Source organism: Bos taurus, chromosome 8 (genome assembly GCF_002263795.3).
Source record: "Bos taurus isolate L1 Dominette 01449 registration number 42190680 breed Hereford chromosome 8, ARS-UCD2.0, whole genome shotgun sequence".
NCBI lineage: Eukaryota > Metazoa > Chordata > Mammalia > Artiodactyla > Bovidae > Bos > Bos taurus.
Window position 1 is genome coordinate 105,838,860 of NC_037335.1, and position 19,974 is coordinate 105,858,833.

General features: G+C 45.6%; 1 protein-coding gene across 5 annotated transcripts in view; it reads right to left on the minus strand.

The window, feature by feature from the left end:
* ASTN2 (astrotactin 2) overlaps positions 1-19,974 on the minus strand; it is a 1,047,916-nt gene that overhangs the window by 196,197 nt on the left and 831,745 nt on the right. For all 5 annotated transcript variants that reach the window (XM_024996359.2, XM_024996356.2, XM_024996355.2 and 2 more), the window contains one exon: positions 6,980-7,245. In XM_024996359.2, coding sequence (XP_024852127.1) covers positions 6,980-7,245 — 266 coding nt within the window. The remainder of the gene's footprint in view (positions 1-6,979; positions 7,246-19,974) is intronic.

Sequence of the window (19,974 nt, forward strand, 5' to 3'; positions counted from 1 at the left end):
CCGGTCTTCTGCGCATCACTTCTCCAGTTTTATCGTTCCCCAACTGTACGAATGATTGACTAAACAGACACAGTCTGGACGCAGACTTCCTGGGTCAGAGTCACTAGCTACGTTATGTTAGATAAATTATTTACCTAAGTCCTCAGATATTTTTAAATTTGTGGAACAGGCATACTAGTGCACACTTCAAATGTGCCAAAGGAAAGAACGAACACATATGAATACACACGGAGCACTTCTAAAATGCCAGGCATATAGTTGGCACTCAATACTTGCTGGGTTTTACTCTTCTATGCGTTTGGCACATAGTATCGGACATAACTTTCTTTCCTCTTCTTTTCCAACGTACCTTAGTCTAGGCTAAGGTTTGTCAAAGTTTTTGCAAAGGACTAGAGTGAATATTTTGGGCTTGGTGTGTCCTACCGCCTCCTGGGGTGACTGCTCAACAGAGCCGTCGTGGCTGAGAAGCAGACATAGATGATATGTAGAGGGATGAGCGTGGCTATGTTTCACAAACTGTCTTTATAAAAACACATGGCCTCCGGGATTCTACCCATGGATCAGAAACTGGCCCAGATGAGCTTCAGCATCTCAGAGACTCAGTTTCAAGTTTCTCTGAGCCTCAGTCTCCTCATCTATTAAACTGGGATGATGAGAATATTTCCCTCAGAAGTTCTTGGATGACTGAATGAGATAAAACACATAAAGCCCTTGGCAGAGTTTTTGGTGTATAATCTAAATACATCAGGTACATAGGACTATCTCCATCATCAACAGACTAGTCTCAAACTATATCCACCGACCGCCCACATCCACCTTCCCTGCAGCAAGAAACTCTTCCAGATTTACCGGCTCCAGAGATTCTTCCTCCCTCTTTCCTAACACTGTTGGAATGTCTGTTGTGTTGTTTGAAAGTAAATCATGCATTAATGTAGCATATGCAAGCAATTACAGTTACTTATGTGATGTGGCTCTTGTGCGTCATCCCCTAGACTGCGAGCTCCTTGAAGGCGCAGTCTGGGTCTTACTTCCCCTTGCATTAGCTCTCCTAGCACAGAATCTACAGACGCCCAGTGTGAGGTGCTGTCAGCAGTGGCGACGCTGGCCTTGTTAACGGTAGTGGTCCCAGCCGTGGGTATGGTTGTGGTAATAACGGTGGCGGGGGTGGGGAGGGCGGGCGGATCTTGGCTGTTAATTTCTTTTCAAAGAGCGGTCATTTGGAATTTTTCTTCTCAGTTTGAGCCAAGAAGTGTAAATTGAGTAAACAAGTCTTTCTGGCAGAGAGAAAGGATCTGTTAGAAGGTTAGAAAACCACAACAAGACCAAAATTACACATGGCTCTTCCTAGGGCAGCATGGAAAAGAAAAAGAAAAAAAAAAAAAAATCACATTATTGGAATTCAGGGGACCCAAGCACTAGAAAAAAAAAAAAATCATCCAGAGATACAGAGTATTTTATAGCCTTCCAAACACCAGCAAACATTCTCTTAATTTTTCTATATGATCTCTGCAGAGAAAGTTACCACCCATTTCACAAATGAGGACTCTGAGTGTGAAACAAAAGACATCTCCGAAGTCAGAAGCCATGGCTGACTACTTTGAATTCAAAATTGGCTGTGTGCCCTACAGCAGGTCATTCCTGTCTCTAGGTCTCAGTTGTACTATTTGTAAAATAGAGAGTGTATGATTTTAATATCCATCTCTACTCATAAATGCTGGGTCACTGGGATGGAGTGCAAGATATAAGAATCTTTCTCTGCCCAATGTTAACTTAAGGAGTACAAGTGGTAATATCTTTGGGTGGAAAATAAGTTGCAGGTTACAAGGTGCTTCTTCCAACCTCAAAATACATCACTTATTTTCAGGGGAGCATCTAGATCTGACCCTGGATCTGCCACAGAGGCCTGTGGATAAATTAGCCCATACTTTTCATCCTACAGATACCGAGACCAGAAGAAAGTGTCTGTCACTCAGTCCTGTCCGAATCTCTGTGACCTCATGGACTGTAGCCCACCAGGCTCCTCCATCCATGGGCTTCTCCAGGCAAGAGTACTGGAGTGGGTGGCCACTTCCTCCTCCAGGGCATCTTCCCAACCCAGGGACTGAACCCTGGGTCTCCCACACTGCAGGCAGACGCTTTACTGACTGAGTCACCAGGGAAGAACAAAGACCGAGACAGCAGAGGCATCCATGCCCAATAACACGCAGCAATCCAGGGGAGCCTGGTAGAGACAGCAGAGGCATCCATGCCCAAGAACATGCAGCAATCCGGGGGAGCCTGCTAGAGACTACAGGTACTCCAGTTCTCTAGTGCTTCCAGAGATTCCTCCCAACCCCAAAATGGAAAGGGGTAGGTTATGTAATGCCTATTTTATAAGTGAGTGAAATGAAGGTTACCCAGATAATCAGTGGGAGAGACGGGACTCAAATCCACCTCGATCTGGCTCTTCCCCATGACACAAGTTTTCTCCCACATTTGGCCATGTCCCTAGTACTCTGGGCACTTGCAAAGTGATTGAGTACTACCTACAAGAGGAGGTACCAAAGGAAGCATGGAAAAAGGAAGAGCTCAGTTTAGACAAATAGCACTTTTATCATAGAAAACATAAGCCCATGACATGTTACACTTGGAGCCTCTTCCTCTTTTTCACCCAAAAGCTAAGTTAGCAGTCACCCAAAGTCTTATACATTTAAGCATTAGCTGTACTTAGCTAAGTTCTGTGGCTTTGGGCTGTATAAGGGTCATTTAACAGGTGGAGGGGGAAGAATAATGTTATTAATCAAGCTCTCCATCATTAAGACTTTTTTCCTGCTTTGCTTGTTCAAAACCACAAAGTGTAATGAAGGATTCCTTTCCAGCACATTCCTGGAGATAGACCGAAGGAGACCCCAACCACCAAAGGAGCTAGCGTCCAAGGGTCCCCAAGATTATGCAGAGTACACCCTGGCCCTGGTCCAGAATCAGACCAGAACAGCCCCACGAACCTCAGGCAAGTCACACCCCTTCTGTGACACTTCCTGACAGTGCCCTGGGACTCAGGAGTTGACTAAGCACCTCCAATAACTGAAGGAAGTTCTCACCTGTTCTCACATAACAGGATGGTTCCATTCTGTTCTGGAAGGTCAACAGGAGGAAATCCTTTTACTTATGTATAATTCCACCCATGGTATCCTTTCTCTATGAGTTCCAGTGATATTTATAAAGTGAGAGAATACTCTTGAAATCCCTCCGTTTGCATTCTGACCTTTTGGGTTAACCAACCATCTCTCTTGTACAAAATGCGGATCCTGCTCTGAAGGCCATGTCCCTAGCACTCTGGGTACTTGCAAACTGATTGAGTACTACCCAAGGAAGCATGGAAAAAGGACGGGGTCAGTTTAGGAAAGTAGCATTTTTATCATAGAAAAGATAAGCCTATGACATGCTACAATGCCAGGCACTGTGCAATCATCACGATCTGGTCCCATGAGGCCGGGATCGCAAGACTCTAGGATGCACCCACAGAGCTCCCCATCTGGCCCCCAGGGAGACGGGCCACGTTTGCACATTCTTCAGGCCTCTAGAGGAGCTGCACCTTCAATCTGGAATGCTCTCAGGTCTTCCTCTGCCAAAGGAAGAGTCCTCCACTTTTGCTTTATGCACCTGACCTCAAGAAATTATCCCAACATCACTCCACTAAGGAAGTCAAGCCTCCTCTGACCCCATGTGACCCTCGGTCACCCACTGTGAACCCCCAGGCCTGGCCCTCTCTTGGGACTCAGCAGTTTGTTCTCACTTATCTGGTGTGAGTGTTTCAGTGATATCTTCCTCCCCCAGTCTGTAAACTCCATGAAGAGGAAGCCCACGCCTGTTTGTGTCCACGTGTGTCCATTTGTCCTGCTCTTCAAGGCAAACAGGCACTCAGAAATAGAAGTAACCCAAGAACGACTGTGCTGCAAAGGCAGCAGGTGTCCCGTAAGGAGAACAGTGACACCTAGCGGCTGCTTTCCCACTCCTGGACTTCTCTAGCTGAGAGCACGTGAATCGGCCTCAGGAAAACCAGTTTTCTAGAACTGGATATATAGACGATGCTGAGGAAAGCTAGCACAGCATCCAGACATAGAGGAACCTGATTTCTAAGCAAAGAGTAAAGGAACCAGTGCTCATCTTGCTGCCATACGTGCCAAGAACACATCATCACAGTCCTGTGATTAGCTAGCATCGAGGCACCTCGCAGATGAGGAGAGCGAGGCCCACAGGGAGGAGCAGATAGGGACAGTCAGGGCCTCTCTCAGCGGCTCTCCCCAGTGGTGCTAGTGGTAAGGAATCCGCCTGCCAGTGCAGGAGACACAAGAGACACCGGTTCGATCCCTGGGTTGAGAAGATCACCTGGAGAAGGAAATGGCAACTTGCTCCAGTATTCTAGACTGGAAAATGCCATGGGCAGAGAAGCCTGGCGGGCTACAGTCCATGGGCAGCAGAGAGTTAGACGTAACTGAGCACATAATCTGTCCTTTCCCTTTCCTCCCTACAGCCTCTCTCACCAACCCCTGGAGAGCTCAGTCCCGCACAGGTAGCAACGTGGTGCTCGGTGTATGTCGTCACTGACACAGCGCACATCAGACGACCTTTTGTGTTATGTGAGAGCTTCAAGAGCCTCCTCGGGGGTCTCCCTGGCTCCACTCTTATACTTCCACAGTTGATTCTCACCCTGAAACCGCAGACATGGAGATCTGTATGTAACTTGGCTTTTTTGACCTTTTCGTTGTTGGTTTGGGGACCTCTGAGGCACAAAGTCAGATGATTCAAGGATCGTGGTTCATGAGTTAAGCTCATTGCTGTACCACGCGTGGTTAGGCTTTATGTATTCATCTGGTTAGCCTCAGCTACTTAGCTAATTTTAACATTTTAATAGTGAACGTCGCTCAGTCATGTCCGACTCTTTGCGACCCCATGGACCGTAGCCTGCCAGGCTCCTCTGTCCGTGGAATTCTCCAAGCAAGAATACTGAAGTGGGTTGCCATTTCCTTCTCCAGGGGACATTCCTGACCCAGGGAATGAACCCAGATCTCCTGCGTTGCAGGCAGATTCTTTACCATCTGAGCCATCAGGGAAGCCCTAACACTTCAATAAACCCCTACAAATCCAGCACCTAAAACATCAGCTGGAAACTTGGCTACTTTCATGTAACTAATGTTCCCTCATGACTCCCTGATTCAAGATCATCATCATCCTAATCTTACATTCATCATTTCCCTGATTCCTTTTTTAAACTGTCTATTGCATGCATATTTATTCTTAAAAGGTAGTATATTTGATGTGTGTGTTTATCTTGCTTCAACTAAAAATAGAGGTAAGGGTATCATGCTATGCAAAATATATCTTTGGGATTTCCTGTCTTCATTTAACATTATATTCATCCATCTCCTATTAAGTATCATTACAGTTCATTTTGATCTTGGTTGTAGTATAGTGTTCCCTTGTATGCATAGTGCACACCTTAATTAACTGTTCTCCCACTGATGGCTGTCTATGTTGTTTCCAGGAGACTCCTTCTGCTACACAAAGCTAATTCTATCAACCTCCTGCTAGCCATGTATCTTCAGCATGTCACTGCCCTCTAGACAGCGTCCAAACTCCAGGACCTAGCTTACAATACTCTAAATAATCAGGTTCTTTCTGATCCCTCTGGCCTCACCTCCGCCCTCCCTTCATCTCTTGGTCTGAGTCATGGGGAATTTCTATAGGTCTTTGCACAGACCATGTTCTTTTCTGCCTCAGGTTATCCACCCAATAGTCTCCTCACTTATTCGCATCTCCTCTCTGTTCTCTATGAAGCCCTCCCTGACCATCTCTAGCACTGGCACTTAGCCCAGTAGGATGCCTTGGGAGGGGAACATGATCCATAACCTCCTATGGGACTTGGTCACTGGTCCACCAGATTGTCTTCTCTGGAGACCCAGGACTGTCCAGAAGTTGCTGCAGAGGAAAGAGTGGAGACCAAATAGAGAGGCTTTATCTACCTCCTTCCTCACTGAAGCAGTGGCATACTATTCCAGGTTGGGGTTGAAAACTGCATTTGGAAAAGAAAAAAAAGTTCCATGGATATGAGTTTGCAAAAAAGTGAACCAAATCATTCATACAGTCCCCTCGAGCCCTGACATGCCATAATCAAAAGCCAGAGAGACATAAAGAGGAACAAGAGGAGATGAAATTTCACAATTAAGTATCCAGGCTCCAGATCAGACCAACATGGAGCAAATCACTCATCTTATGTTTCCTCACTTGTAAAGTGGGCAGGAGAAAAAGATAAACCACACAGAATTGCCATCTTGATAAATAAATGGTCAAATGTCAGAAATTCCATATGAATCAGCCCCATACTTATAAAGAAGGCATAGATCTGGAGGGTAAATTAAATGAGATAACCAAGTAGAGCACCGAGGGAGGGGCTGCTAGGTCTTCACCAAACTCGTATTTGCTTCCCCTAGGCAGACTGATAGAATGCATTTCCCTGTCTTCATCTGCAGACAGGTGTGCCCAATGGCTGAATTCTGGCCAGCAGAATAGGAGCTGAAGTGATAATGTGGCATTTTCAGGTGTGGCCCATTTAAAGTTCTCATGTACAATTTCCCATGTTCTTTCTCCTTCCACAGCAGCCATCAAAGCACCAGATTAACGGAGCACAAGATGGAACAGGCTGGGACCCTGAACCACCTCTCAGAGTAAGGCCACCCATCAATCAAAATCAACTATCTAGGACTCTGCGCAAGCAAGAAATAACCTCAACCAGACCAAGTCATTGGGATTTGAGAATTTGTCCGTTACAGCAGCTAGTGTTACCAAGTTACACACATGTTCACCACATGGTAAGCAATCAATAAATGCTGGCCCTCACCATGCTGATGATGCCCATCCTGATGGACACAGAGCCCGCAAGGGCAGGGAGTAGGAGGCCTGGTACCTAGATGTAACTCAGTGGCCATGCCGGGGAGCTCACCTCTTTGGTGCCATTGTCCTGGATAAGAGTGTACAGTGGGACCACACGGTTGATCTCCAGCAGCACCGGGGTGGGGCTCAGCTGCTCCTTGCCCGGGCGGCGGCAGAGGTGACAGGTAGACGGACAGCGGCCTTTCTCCTCACAGCGGATCTCCACACCTGAGATGAGCTGGTCATCCGACAGCATCTGGGCCGTCAGCAGGCCTGAGAGGTAGGTGATGAAGGGCATGGACTTCAGCTCCTTCTTGCTGCCCAGCTCCGTGGTCTCTGGAGAAAGAGAGATAAGTTAAGTAAAGGTCAAAAGGTCAGACTCTTGAACCCATTGAGATATGCTAAGAGGCGGTTATCCACCGAAAAGGGAAAACAGATGATGTGACTCATGATGCTTTAGAAAGAACGCCGATACGAGGGCTCCAAGACCAGAATGATGTCTTGTTCTACCATTGATATTAAATAACCCTTTGCTTTCTTTGGGCCTCATCTTCTTTGTATTTAAAGTCAGCAAATTGTATAAACTTTAATTATGTTGAATTGGTTCATGGTGCTTTTCAGGTCTAGTCTATCTTTCTACTTTTCTGTATATTTATTCTATTAATTTTTGAGAGTTTGATATGGAAACTCCAAGTAAAAACCTTAATGCACCTACTTAAAAAATGATTGTAATATACAGTAGAATTATATGTAACTTTGTTCTGTATTTTTCAAGTCTCCTGTAAATGTGTTATCATACTTTCATAATTCACAAAATAAAAAACAGAAAAATAAATTCAGGCAGTAGGTTGGGTTAGAGGGTTTTTCCAAGGACCTTGCAAGATATAAATATTCCTGTATATTTTTCCCAATAAGAAGTTCCTTTCTTTACTATCAATTTTATAAATTCTACCTTTGTTTTAAAAACTTATTTGTCCTATATTTTCTATGAAGTTCCATGTAATGGGGGAAAGACAAGCTTTGGAGTCAACTTCAGTTTAAATCTCAGTTCTGCTAGACAGGAGCTCCACTGCCTTGGGAAAGTCTCTGAATATCCAAGAGCCTATAGTGATTAATTCTGTAACGTGGGGTTAACAATGACTAAAACAGCTATGACTGGTAGATGAGCAAGGAGGTGGGCCTGTCTGGGAAAGGCATCATTTCCCCTTGCTTGTCACGCTCATCTGCCCCCTTATTCAAATGTCTGGTCCTCAGCACACTGTCGTGGGCATGAGTGATGCGTGCCCCAGTATGCATTGTCCTTCTTTATCCCCTTCTTTATTTCACACCTCCGTGTCTTTGCTCGCCCCGACCTACTGTTCCCTCTGCCTCTCCAAATGGTGCTCCGATGCAATGTGACCGTCTTCAGGAAGTCTTTCTTCCTCGCCCCAACCCTGCTTCTCTGATAGGTATTCCTGTTTGCAAGACCTTACCTTGTTACGTTCACTTTCTCATCCCATTTTCTGTCGGCCTCTGCAACCATACAATCGGTTCATGGAGACCACGGACCATGTCTCCCATCCTGCCCCTACTGACATTCAGTGCTTAGCACAGTGCTAGGGATATATTTGACACTTTACCAAAGAAAGCGATTATAGCTGTGAACAGTTAGAACACCACACATAACCCAGTCGTGCATGTGTGCCAATTTGCTGCAGTCGTGTCCGACTCCTATGGACTGTAGCCCACTGGGCTCCTATCTCCATGGGGATTCTCCAGGCAAGAATACGGGAGGAGCTTACCATGCTGTCCTCCGGGGATCTTCCTCACCCACGAATCAAACCCACATCTCCTATGGCCCCTGCACTGCAGGCAGATTCTTTACCACTGAGCCTACCCGGGGTAATCCAGTCTAGAGGCTCCAAAATTCATCTGAGGGATTCTAGGGATTCCAACAGCCATCTCAGCAGCTGCTTGAGGAGAGCAAAAGGAAGACTGAGCAGGCAGTACTCTACATCTGCATCTCAGCTTCAAATAGAGCTGTTCCACTTGTATCTCATTTACAGACTGGTCTTCCACGTAAGATTTCATAAGAAGAAAGGGCTCAAAGCTTGAAGAAGCAAAGTGATTTGTAGAACTGAGAGAGTTCTATTTACATCATGGATGATGTGAATAGTGTCCTCAAAGCTGTGCCATGTACAGTCTGAGTGACAAGGCAAGGTGGTCCTATGCCGAGGGACACAGCTTGGTCCAGAGGGCAGCTTCATCCAAGCCTAGTGAAGTCAGGGCAAGCTCCAGCCTTGGTGGAATACATGGGCCCTGGGCACCGAGGCCTGGGAGAAAGAAGGTTGTCTCTTGCTTTCGCTCTCAGCTTGCAGTGACTTGCAGCTGATCTGGAAATGGGCTTGCCAATTAGAAAGACAAATAAACGCAGTCTTCATTCATTACTCTCTGGGCCCTCGGGCTTCAGATCTGGGCTCCACCTTTTCTGTCTGGCTGTCAGCAAATGCTTATGAGCATCAGATCAAAGGCTCCAGGGGAAGAAGACAAGGCGGATTCCAGCTAACCAATCCTTCAGAGGGATTAAAGAAGGATAGTTACTAAGATAAACAAAACAAAGCTGCGGAGAAGGCATCTCAGCAGCTGGGGAGACAGACAGTCTTGTATATGGACATGTCAGAAGATGATGGCAGTGAAGATGACCTTAGGAAGCACAGGCCAGAGGGATAGTTTTGGAGAAGCGTGACTTCCAACTTGGGAGAGAAGAACTTTTCAGGGGAGAAGGTCAGGGAAAGTCAAAACTGCAAAGACATTAGGGAGCAGTTAGTCTGACCCAGAGTTCACCGATCTATGGTCCATGGGTCTATCTCTGCCTGTTTTTGTAAAGAAAGTTTTATTAAAACACGATCACTCTCATTTATTTATATATTGTACATGGCTACAAATGGGAGAATTAAGTAGCTGCAATGAAGGTTCCATAAGCTCACAAAGCCTAGAATATTTACTATCTGGCCCTTTTGGAAACCTCTGCTGTGTTGCCCTAAGTTATGGATGGGGAAACTGAGTCTTAGAGAAAGGTTACACAGGAATGTGGCAGCATGATGGATTAAAGGAGAAAAATAAATAGATCATAAACACACTTGGATTCTTAACTTCCAAGGAGAAAAGATAGCCCACTCTATCTTTTCTCCATGAAATATGTTTTTAATGTGTTTTTTCAATAGTTTTCAAAAGTCTAATCTGGTAAAACCTCCCATTTTAAATGAGAGGAAACTGTGTCCCAGAGAAGGATAATGACTTTCCGAGGTGATGTGATGAGTTAGTGAATCCTTTCAGCACATGACCGCAGTCCTGTTAACCAATGCATCACTTACACTACTACTGTTATCTCATATTTTAGGACACACATGCCCCAACCCTCATAGCACCTTGCCATGATTTAACTGCAAAAAAATGTGGAACGTGGTGCTGGGAGCAACTATTCCCTGGATTAAACAAACATCCCTAGCCATCTGGTTAAGAATCTAACTAACAACAGAACAAGCTATCGATCTTTGTTGATCTGTTTTGTCACATAATTTGTTTTCAATGTATTGGTTCAAAACACAGGGTTAAAGGCCCACAGACCAAGCTGAAAACTGCATTCCAATATCAGTATAGAATCCATGCTGAATTTAAGGGTTTATTTTGCAAAAGAAAGACACTTGGGTATCATCTGGTCCAAACCCGTCGCTTAACAGTGAGGAACCTGAGACCTAAATGGAAAAAGGGATTTACCAGTAAGTCCCATACACATTTATTTACGGAGATCCTTTTTGTAAGGATTGTGTCATGCCTAAGTTATGATCTGGAGGAGAGTTACAACAGGGAAGACCATTAGCCATTCCATTAATTATTCCTCTGTAGACACTACAATTGCAAAAGCTAATTGCTTCTGATCCAACCTCGCTCTGTGGCTAAAGTCATCTTTCCAAAAAGCAAACTATATTCTTCTGCTTAAAACTCTTTCTAGGAGAGTGTTCACTGATCTGAGGATGAAGACCAAAATGCTTAAGCATGGCACATAGGTTATGAGGGACCCAGACCACTGTGTGCCCCTCGGGTCTCATCTGCCATCCTCCTCCTTCTTTCCAGTTCCCCTACTTTCAGCTACAGTGGCCTCTGTGCTTCTCGCCTACACCCTGTCCTTTCCCTGTGTCTTGGCGCATGCTCTTCTCTCCATATAGAACGCTTTCCCCATCCCCACCTCTGCCCCTGCCTTCTCTGTGCTCAAACCCCCACTACCCTTCAGATCTTAGTTCAGGGGCCAGTTTCTCAGAAACACCTAGCCCAAACTCCATGCCTGTGCTTCTAATCTCTATGAGAGTTTCATACTAAACTTCCTCACAAGCATCTCGTTCTATGTACCACCTGCAGTGTCTTCAGAAGAGAAGCTCCATGAGGGCAGGGTCCTGTAGGTCCTTCTGACAACCATATCTGCTTTACACATCCCCTGGAGCACATTAGGCTTTCAGTAATATTTTCAACAATGTATTTGGATACATGTATATTTATATGCTCGGATGACTGTACTATCTCATTGAAGCCCTGATGAGTCTAAGAGCCAAGATTTGTGAATTTCGTGATTGACAGTTAATTGATGGCTTGCAATCAAGTGGCAACTTCTTCTCAAAGTAAAATTAGCTCCCTCAATTGAAAGGTTAACAGATGAATAGCTGATCAATTTGCCAGTTGTTCTGACCTCCTCCGGGTTCTCACATAGACCCTTGCCATTGAGGGGATGGGAGAGTTCAGTTAAAACAGGCTGCCTTTAACAGGCCAAGGATAAAGAGCATTTTTGAAGAGACTTATCCTCTGTTCACATTTCCCATCCCTCTGAACAATGCTTCCAAAATAGGATCATGGCTGGTTTCAAGCCCAATTCAGTTCCAATGACACTACAGCCCATTCATTTGAGAACCTGCCAACTGAACTCTCTTTTTTCTCCTCCCAAATTCCTGCTGGGTATTATTTTGTTGCCACCAGGAAAAAAATAAAAAAAGGCTCGGTTGAAGTGACAACTCCTTGTTGGGAGGGCAGCCAGGGCTTTTCGGCGGGAGGTGATGGCACCGCTTGCCCTCATCCAGAAAACAAAACAAAGGCCTCAGACTGAGGGCTTCTGGGAGAGCCAAAGCCGCCTGAATGTTTGTTCAATATTCGGCAACAGTGCGGGGCGCTGCCTCCGAGTCCGACAGGCTTGCTTTGGCAATAGGCTTGCACTTGAAGCATTTAAAGACTCCACAGGGACCAGAGGGGCTCAAATTAGAAACGTTAAGGGTGGGGGCGAGAGGGGGAGACTTTTATATCATAAAGAATGGCCTTTATTACAGCAATGGCCTCCCAGGAATTGCTGAAATGGGATCATTTCTTAGGCAGAGTTACTGTCTCCTGTTGGAGGAAAGCAACTGCTGTGAAGCTTGACTCAAGGACCCACAGAAATCTCCTTCACAAAGGGGAAGTAGCCGGCTGAATCGGCATCAGCAGTGCAGGAAGGGCCACACTTCTGCGCTCTGCAACCTGAGCTGCCCAGCCTGACGGTGAAAACCCAGCACCATCAGTGTGCCCTTTACAAATGACAGCATCAGCCTGAGAGGCTACTTGTAGGGATCAAATAAGGTGCCTGGCAGAAGTTTAGCACTCAGTCAATACTAGTTGTTATCAGTGTTGTTACTGCAATTGTTTTAATTATCACTGTGCTGTTGTTGTAACAAGACGTTAAAATTGAAATTTCTACACCCAGACAGAATGGAAGTGAAATCCCCAAGCCGGGGCCCCCATAAGCAGAATTTACAAAGGAGATGAATCCTCACTGGTTTCATAACTCTAGAAACCTCAGCCAGAACAAGGAACTAAAATGAGGTCAGAGAGTAGACAGAAAGGATTTAGGGGAGATTTGCTGTGGAGACAGCTATTACCTAATGTTTAGAGTCCCCAGCACCCCAGGTGGGTCATGTGGAGCATGCTACCTCCTAATCCTAAATTTTGGGCTACGGGGCCTCAAAAGGGTGCCTCTTAGAGAAACCGCGACATGTCTCAGCAACTCCAGCCTTATGCAAGTCTCAGGACTAGGGTCTTACCCCACCTGCAAAAGCTCCAGTGGCCTGTGGCAGCAGAACAGAAGGGGCTGCAGAAGGGTGAGCCCCAAATCACAGAGGTTGACACTGGGAAAAATGCCAGACTATTTCCCCTGGACCACATGTGGGTCACATAAGAGAATGAGCTGCCCTGGATCTGTTTTGAGTCTTACTCAGGAGGAATGGATCCCATGGATGGAGGAGCCTGGTAGGCTGCAGTCCATGGGGTCGCTAGGCGTCAGACATTACTGAGCGACTTCCCTTTCACTTTTCACTTTCATGCATTGGAGAGCGAAATGGCAACCCACTCCAGTGTTCTTGCCTGGAGAATCCCAGGGACGGGGGAGCCTGGTGGGCTGCTGTCTGTGGGGTCACACAGAGTCGGACACGACTGAAGTGACTTAGCAGCAGGAGGAATGATAACAGAAATGGGTCCCCACAGTGAGCGTCTCCAGAAGGTGGGAAACAGAGGGTGGAGGGGGATGAGCAGCAGCCAACCAAAGACATGCTGCATCATCCTGGGTCTTAGGAGAAGCCCTTGGCCACAGGCACCGCTGAAAAGCGCCCCAAGGGAAAGGGTTGGTTTTAAAAATCAGCATCAGCATCCAAGAACACAGAGCCAGATACAAGGGGAGCAGGACAAGTGTGTTGCTCAGCCATTCAATGGTGTCCAACTCTCTGCAACCCCATGGACTGTAGCCCACCAGTCTCCCCTGCCCATGAGATTTCTCAGGCAAGAATACTGGAAAGGGTTGCCATTTCTTACTCCAGGGGATCTTCCCAATGCAGGGATTGAACTGCATCTCCTGCATTGGGAGGTGGATTCTTGACCACTTGGGCCAGCTGGGAAGCCCACCAGGGCAAGTATGACCTTCCTAATCCTAACATTCCCCTCTTCTCTGACTATGAAGGAAGGGGAAGAGGAGGAACAATCGAGAGAAAGAGCACCAAGGCTAACCTTGCCCTACCTAATGCTCTCACTGAGAAAAGAGAGGAGATTTGACTTGTTGGATTTAGAGATTTGATTAAAAACTTAGACTAGACATCCTAATTCTTGATGTGAAACTGTGATATCAACTTAAAATATCTATAGCACAATCTGTTCCATAAAAATGATAGATTAGGTGTGGCTTGCTAAGATTTTCAGCTGCAGGCAGAGGAAGATTATCTAGTGAATATGATAAAAGGAATATGGGAACCAACTCACATACTTTCGAACATGCATACATTCATGAGCTCTATTTGATCATTCTCAATTTGTACCATCAACTGAACTATCATATCATCATCATTATTATAGTAGTTGAAAGTGAAAATCACTCAGTTGTGTCTGACTGTTTGTGACCCCATGGACTCTAGCCCACCAAGCTCCTCCATCCATGGAATTTTCCAGGCAAGAATACTTGAGTGGGTAGCCACTCCCTTATCCAGGGAATCTTCCCAACCCAGGGATTGAACCCAAAGAACCCAAAGAATTGCAAACAAATTCTTTACCATCTGAGCCACCAGGGAAGTCCAATCATATTATCACATTTTAAATGTTAGTTAATGTTAAATTAATAGCTGTCTCTCTGACTAAACTGTGAGCTCCATAAGAGCAAAAAATAGAACCAGTTTCAGTGACTATTTGCATCACCAGCGCAGACTTCAAAGTCTGATGTCCTGTAGATGGTTTGCAGGTAAATATCTTAATCAATAGTTGAAAATGTAATCTGATCCTTTTCTTCCTTTAACCCCCTCTATTCCTATAGCCCTTATCAGACTTTAAATCCACTATCTCAATCTTATCACCACAGCCCTAAAGGCAGAAAGGCAGATAGTTTTAACCTCACCTTATTAATGTACAAAAGACAACTTACAGAGGTAATTTGCCTAAGACCACATAGCTTATACCTAGTCTAGGTTTTTGTACCTGGTTCTTCTGTTCCATTCACCATATTTTTACAAATACTTGGGCATTCCCAGTTCCTGCCACCCCCAGACAATAACCCTAGGCTTCCATCCCTTTCCATGAGCTAAGGGATCTCATTGGTATAAGAGACATTTTAAAGGTCGGCTGGTCAGAAATTCCATCTAATTGTTTCATTTACCACCAAATAATTCTAACTGCTTTTTGAACACAGAACTCATTACCTTTTTAGGCCTCCAGTTTCATTATGGGAGAGCTCTGTTGAACCGAGACCAGCTTCCCAACTAAAAACTGCAATTCTCATTCTAAGCATAAAACCCAGACTCAGGGCTATGCACTCCTGCCTTTTGGACACCCTGTTCGCAGTGCTCAAGGCTGCCCCCTACTTGGGGGTCATGATAAAATTAGCCACCTAACTACAGGTAAAGGAACTCCCACACTCCGGAACTGTGGGGGTATTCTTGAGTGGTTTCTGATGAAGTTGTGTATGTCTGAATGTGGTATGTGTGTGTTTTGTGTGCATGTTTGAGAAATGGAAAAAGAAGCAACAGTGGAGACTCTAAAAAGAGGATAGGTCTACAAAACTGCCAAATCCTAAGACAACTGATGTTCTAACTTGCAGCTTCTTCCCTAAATGCACAATATGCTCAACTGCAGAAGGGCAGCTATAGCACAGTGACTTGCTTGGGTTTAAATTCAAGCTCTTCCATTTCCAGCTGGATCACCTTGGACAAGTCACTTAGCCTCCCCGAGGCTTCACTTTCTCATCTGTAAAAAGTCATCAACTTTAGTACAGAAATCTGGATTATTTAGAGGATAAATGAGAAACAGAACCCAAAGAAGAAATTAAATTCTAGGGTGTCAGGAACATCCTCAGAGGCCATTTATTCCTGTGCTTGGCCTTCAGCTCAGCATTATTCATTCCTGTGCGTGTCTGAATCTGTGAAGCTTTCCTTGCAACCTGCTGGCACTTTAACCACACTGTCAGAAATCTCCTTAAACTATGTGCTTCCTACCTGGTGGAACATAGTAGACAAAAGTAGGATTGAAAGCTTAAGTCCCAAGCTATTAAGTCAGATTCTGAATTCTGGGCAAGTCACCTCGTCTCTCTAACCTTCGTTTTTCTCATTTGTATAATGAGGATACTAATTCCTCATGGAACTGTTCTGAGCATCAGAGGAGAGATACAGAATCTATGATCTCATATAGTTCTTGCAGTCATCCTACCAAGTAGAAATTGTTGCCCCCTTTTATGGAGAAGGGAACTGGGGCTCAGGGTGCCAGTGCATGACCTCCAAGAGGATACTTGTTTCAATGGACAGCAGGTAAATCTCTGCGGAAAGTCATATTCTCTGTGGGGCAGGGAGAGGGACCCCTGGACAATGCCCAGTGGCCCAGTAGTGGCCAGTATCTTTTGTCTGCAAATTACATTTTGATACTTTTAAGAAGTACAAAAATAGCCATATGGTTCTGCTGTATTATTTGCCCTAAAGTAAGTAAAAGGAAGGGTGAAGAATCCCAGTGCAGCTCAGTGGGTCCAGAAATGGTTCTTCCCACAGACTAAGGCATGCTCAGCCCCCGCCTCCCCCGACCTCTATCTCCCCTGCTGTTCAGGGAGCAGTCAGCCTTGAAGTGGAATCGTGGACTCCAGCCTCTGAGTCAAGGCGGGCTGTGGCCAGTCAGGGACGAGAAGGGAAACAGAAGTCCATGTGCAGTCTTCTGCTGCCCTCTGGTGCCTGCTTAAGATGACTGCTCTTGGGAAAAAAAACCTTCGTTCTCTCTTGCCAAAGTGAGATCACGTGGGCAAAGCAACTTGCTAGGTTCTGAGGGCAACAAGGAGGATGGTGAAGGCGCAGCCTTCCGTAAGACTGCAAGGGTTCTGAACAAGCATTTGCTCAGAAGGCCTATCAATGCCAGGTCTGGAGCTAGGCATGGGGAGGAGGGGTGGCATTATGGACTGTGATTTGTTTCAAAATCCCAGTGGCACTTAGGTGTAGAGATTTGAGTGTGTCAGCAAAGAAGGAAAAGCCAGAAGAGAAGGAAAGGGGAGAGACGGAGATGAGGCAGAGAGAGAGAAGAGATAAAGGATGGAGCAGGATCTCCAAGGAAATAGGAAGGCGTGAACTCCCAGGTACCAATGGAAAGGACGTGGTCTGAATGCCAGTCAGATCTGGGGCTGAATTTCAGTTCGATCAAAACTATGCATTTAACTATGCATTCGATCAAAATTATGCCTTTGGATGGCATCACCGACTCAATGGACATGAGTTTGAGCAAGTTCCGGGACTTGGTGGTGGACAGGGAGGCCTGTTTGAGTAAGCTCCAGGACTTGGTGATGGACAGGGAGGCCTGGCATTGCTACAGTCCATGGGGTCACAAAGAGTCAGACAGGAATGAGTGATTAAACTGAACTGATGCATTCGACCAGAGCTTCTGTGTACAGCTGTGTGAGCTGTGTACTGCACGACAGCTTCACGGCAAGGTGGTGAGAGGGGGCTGAACCTGGCCTCAGCTCCAATGGCCACCCCTGTGTCCATAGTACTGACCCAAGCAGAGGGCACAGGGCATGTATGCTAAGCCGATTCAGTCGTGTCCAACTCTGTGTGACCCTGTGGACTGCAGCCTGCCAGGCTCCTCCGTCTATGGGATTCTCCAGGCAAGAACACTAGAGTGGATTGTCATGCCCTTGTTCAGGGTATCTTCCTGACCCAGGGACTGAACCTGGGTCTCTCAGATCTCCTGCATCAGCAGGCGGGTTCTTTACCACTAGTACCACCTGGGAAGCAGGGGAGCACCATTTCCTAGTTCATGTAAAAGGGGATTAAGGGCAAGCTAAGGCCCTGGGTGTGACCATGGACCAGCTACTTCCAGTCTCAGAACTTCTGCTGCTTGCTTTACGCATAAAATAAGGCTATTATCACCAACATTAAAAGTTACTGTTAAGAATTTAATATAATATCTGCCCATGCCTTTCCAAAGATTTCAGTTCTTACTATAACGACCTGGTTTTATTTTTAAGATGTGGTGGGATAAGTGCTTGAAAAAAGGGAGAGGGTAGAAAGGAAATTTGCATTTCCTGAGCTTCTATTCTTTGCCAAACACAAGAAACTATAAATCTCATTGAATCATCACAACAGTGCTTTGGATGAGGAATATTACCATTTTTATAACCATATTTTACAACCGAGGAAACAAGAGGTTCTGAGAGGTGACAGACTGCAGCCAAAGGCCTTAGGCATTCAGTCTGTGACTTCAAAGCCTCTTTCTGATGAAACACAGAAGCATCGGTAACAGGAAGGCTGCTTTCTTCTCCCTGCGCTCGCATTCCTTCTCGTTCTTAAAACCTCTGCTCAAAATTGATCCCACTTGACGGAGGATCCCAACATTAGTTCCTCCCCAATTCCTTCCTCCTCCTCCTAGTAGCTTCTTAGGGATCACAGAGGGAATGCCCAGAAGGAATCATTCCTAGACAGGGTTTAGGGAATGAGAGGCCTTTGAGATGCTAATGGCCTGCCTGAAATGAAGACTCCCAGATCCCGCTGCTTAGGCATGACCTTGAGGCAGCAATGCATTCAATCCCTGGGTCTGGAAGATCGCCTGGAGAAGGAAATGGCAACCCACTGCAGTATCCTTGCCTGGGGAATCCCATGGACAGAGGAGCCTGGTGGGCTACAGTCCACGGGGTCACGTAGTCAGACACGACTGGGACTAACACACACACTCTGAGGCAGTACAGCAGGCCATGTGGGGCTACTGAGATTGCCAGGTTAAAGCTTCAGGGAGGGCGTGAACCTGGGCTGGCTTGGGCGGAGGCTTTGGTGCCATTAGAAAACAAACTGCCACCCTCTGACCACTTTTCTAGGGGGCTCCAGTTACCTGTCACACACCCAAGTCTTCCTGTCCACCGAAAGCTTCGCAATACTCAGTGTAAAAGGTCACCTGTAAACAAGTCGATAGGCAAGGCTTTTGGAGAGCATGTTCAAGGTGAGTTACCGTTCCGCTAGCTTCCCTCTTCCCTGGAGCAGTGCCTCTAGGGACAGGAAAACGAACTAATGAGCCTCCCCAGCAAGAAATAAAATACAAAACAGAAACAAAAATAAAGGACTGAGACCCATTTGGGATTCTTACTGCTGAGGAAATCAGTAACATTAATATTATTGCTGTGATTTTACACGCACGTATTCTAGGCCAGGTGTACTGCTACTTGCCTTGCACACGCTGCCAGGGTTCTGTACAGATAATGGTTCATTACCATATTTTCAGGTTGAGGAAATGGAAGCTCAGAGAGGTGAGATCGGAGAGAATTAGGCTTCCAGTTCGACCTATCTCACTTCTAAACACGTTCCCACGATCTTAAACTGTCTCCACTCTGCTATTTTGCTGCAGATTCAGGTTGTGAATTCTGGAGATCAACTGTGTGCAATCTGTGTTGCTTCTGTCCATTACATCAACGTGATAAGCAATGTGGCCCTTAAAGAATAATTTACGGATGTCAAATAGGGAATTGGTTAAAAACACTATGGTGTACCCACACAGTGGAGTCTGTTCATAAGCAGGAATTGGGGGCAATCTTTATATGTAATATGGAGTAATCATAATACATTTTACTAAATCAAAAACACAGAAATTTATAGTGCTTTACTTTGTATAAGAAAGAAGAGATACATACATACAAGTGGATATAATCACATTATATCTATGTTATTTCTATCTGTATGTAAAGAGATAGATACACTGTTATAATATGTATATGGACTAGGAGATGGCAAACCGCTCCAGTATTCTTGGCTAGAAAATCCCATGGACAGAGAAGCCTGGCAGGCTACAGTCGATGGGGTTGCAAAGAGTCAGACACAACTGAGCACAATATATTATATATAATCTGTCTTATACATATTATGTCTAGATTAGATAGGATTTTTCACTAAGAAACACTAGACAATTAACCAAACCTAATAAAAATGGTTGGACTTTCTTGGTGGCATCAGATCAGATCAGTTGCTCAGTCGTGTCCAACTCTTTGCAACTCCATGAATCGCAGCATGCCAGGCCTCCCTGTCCATC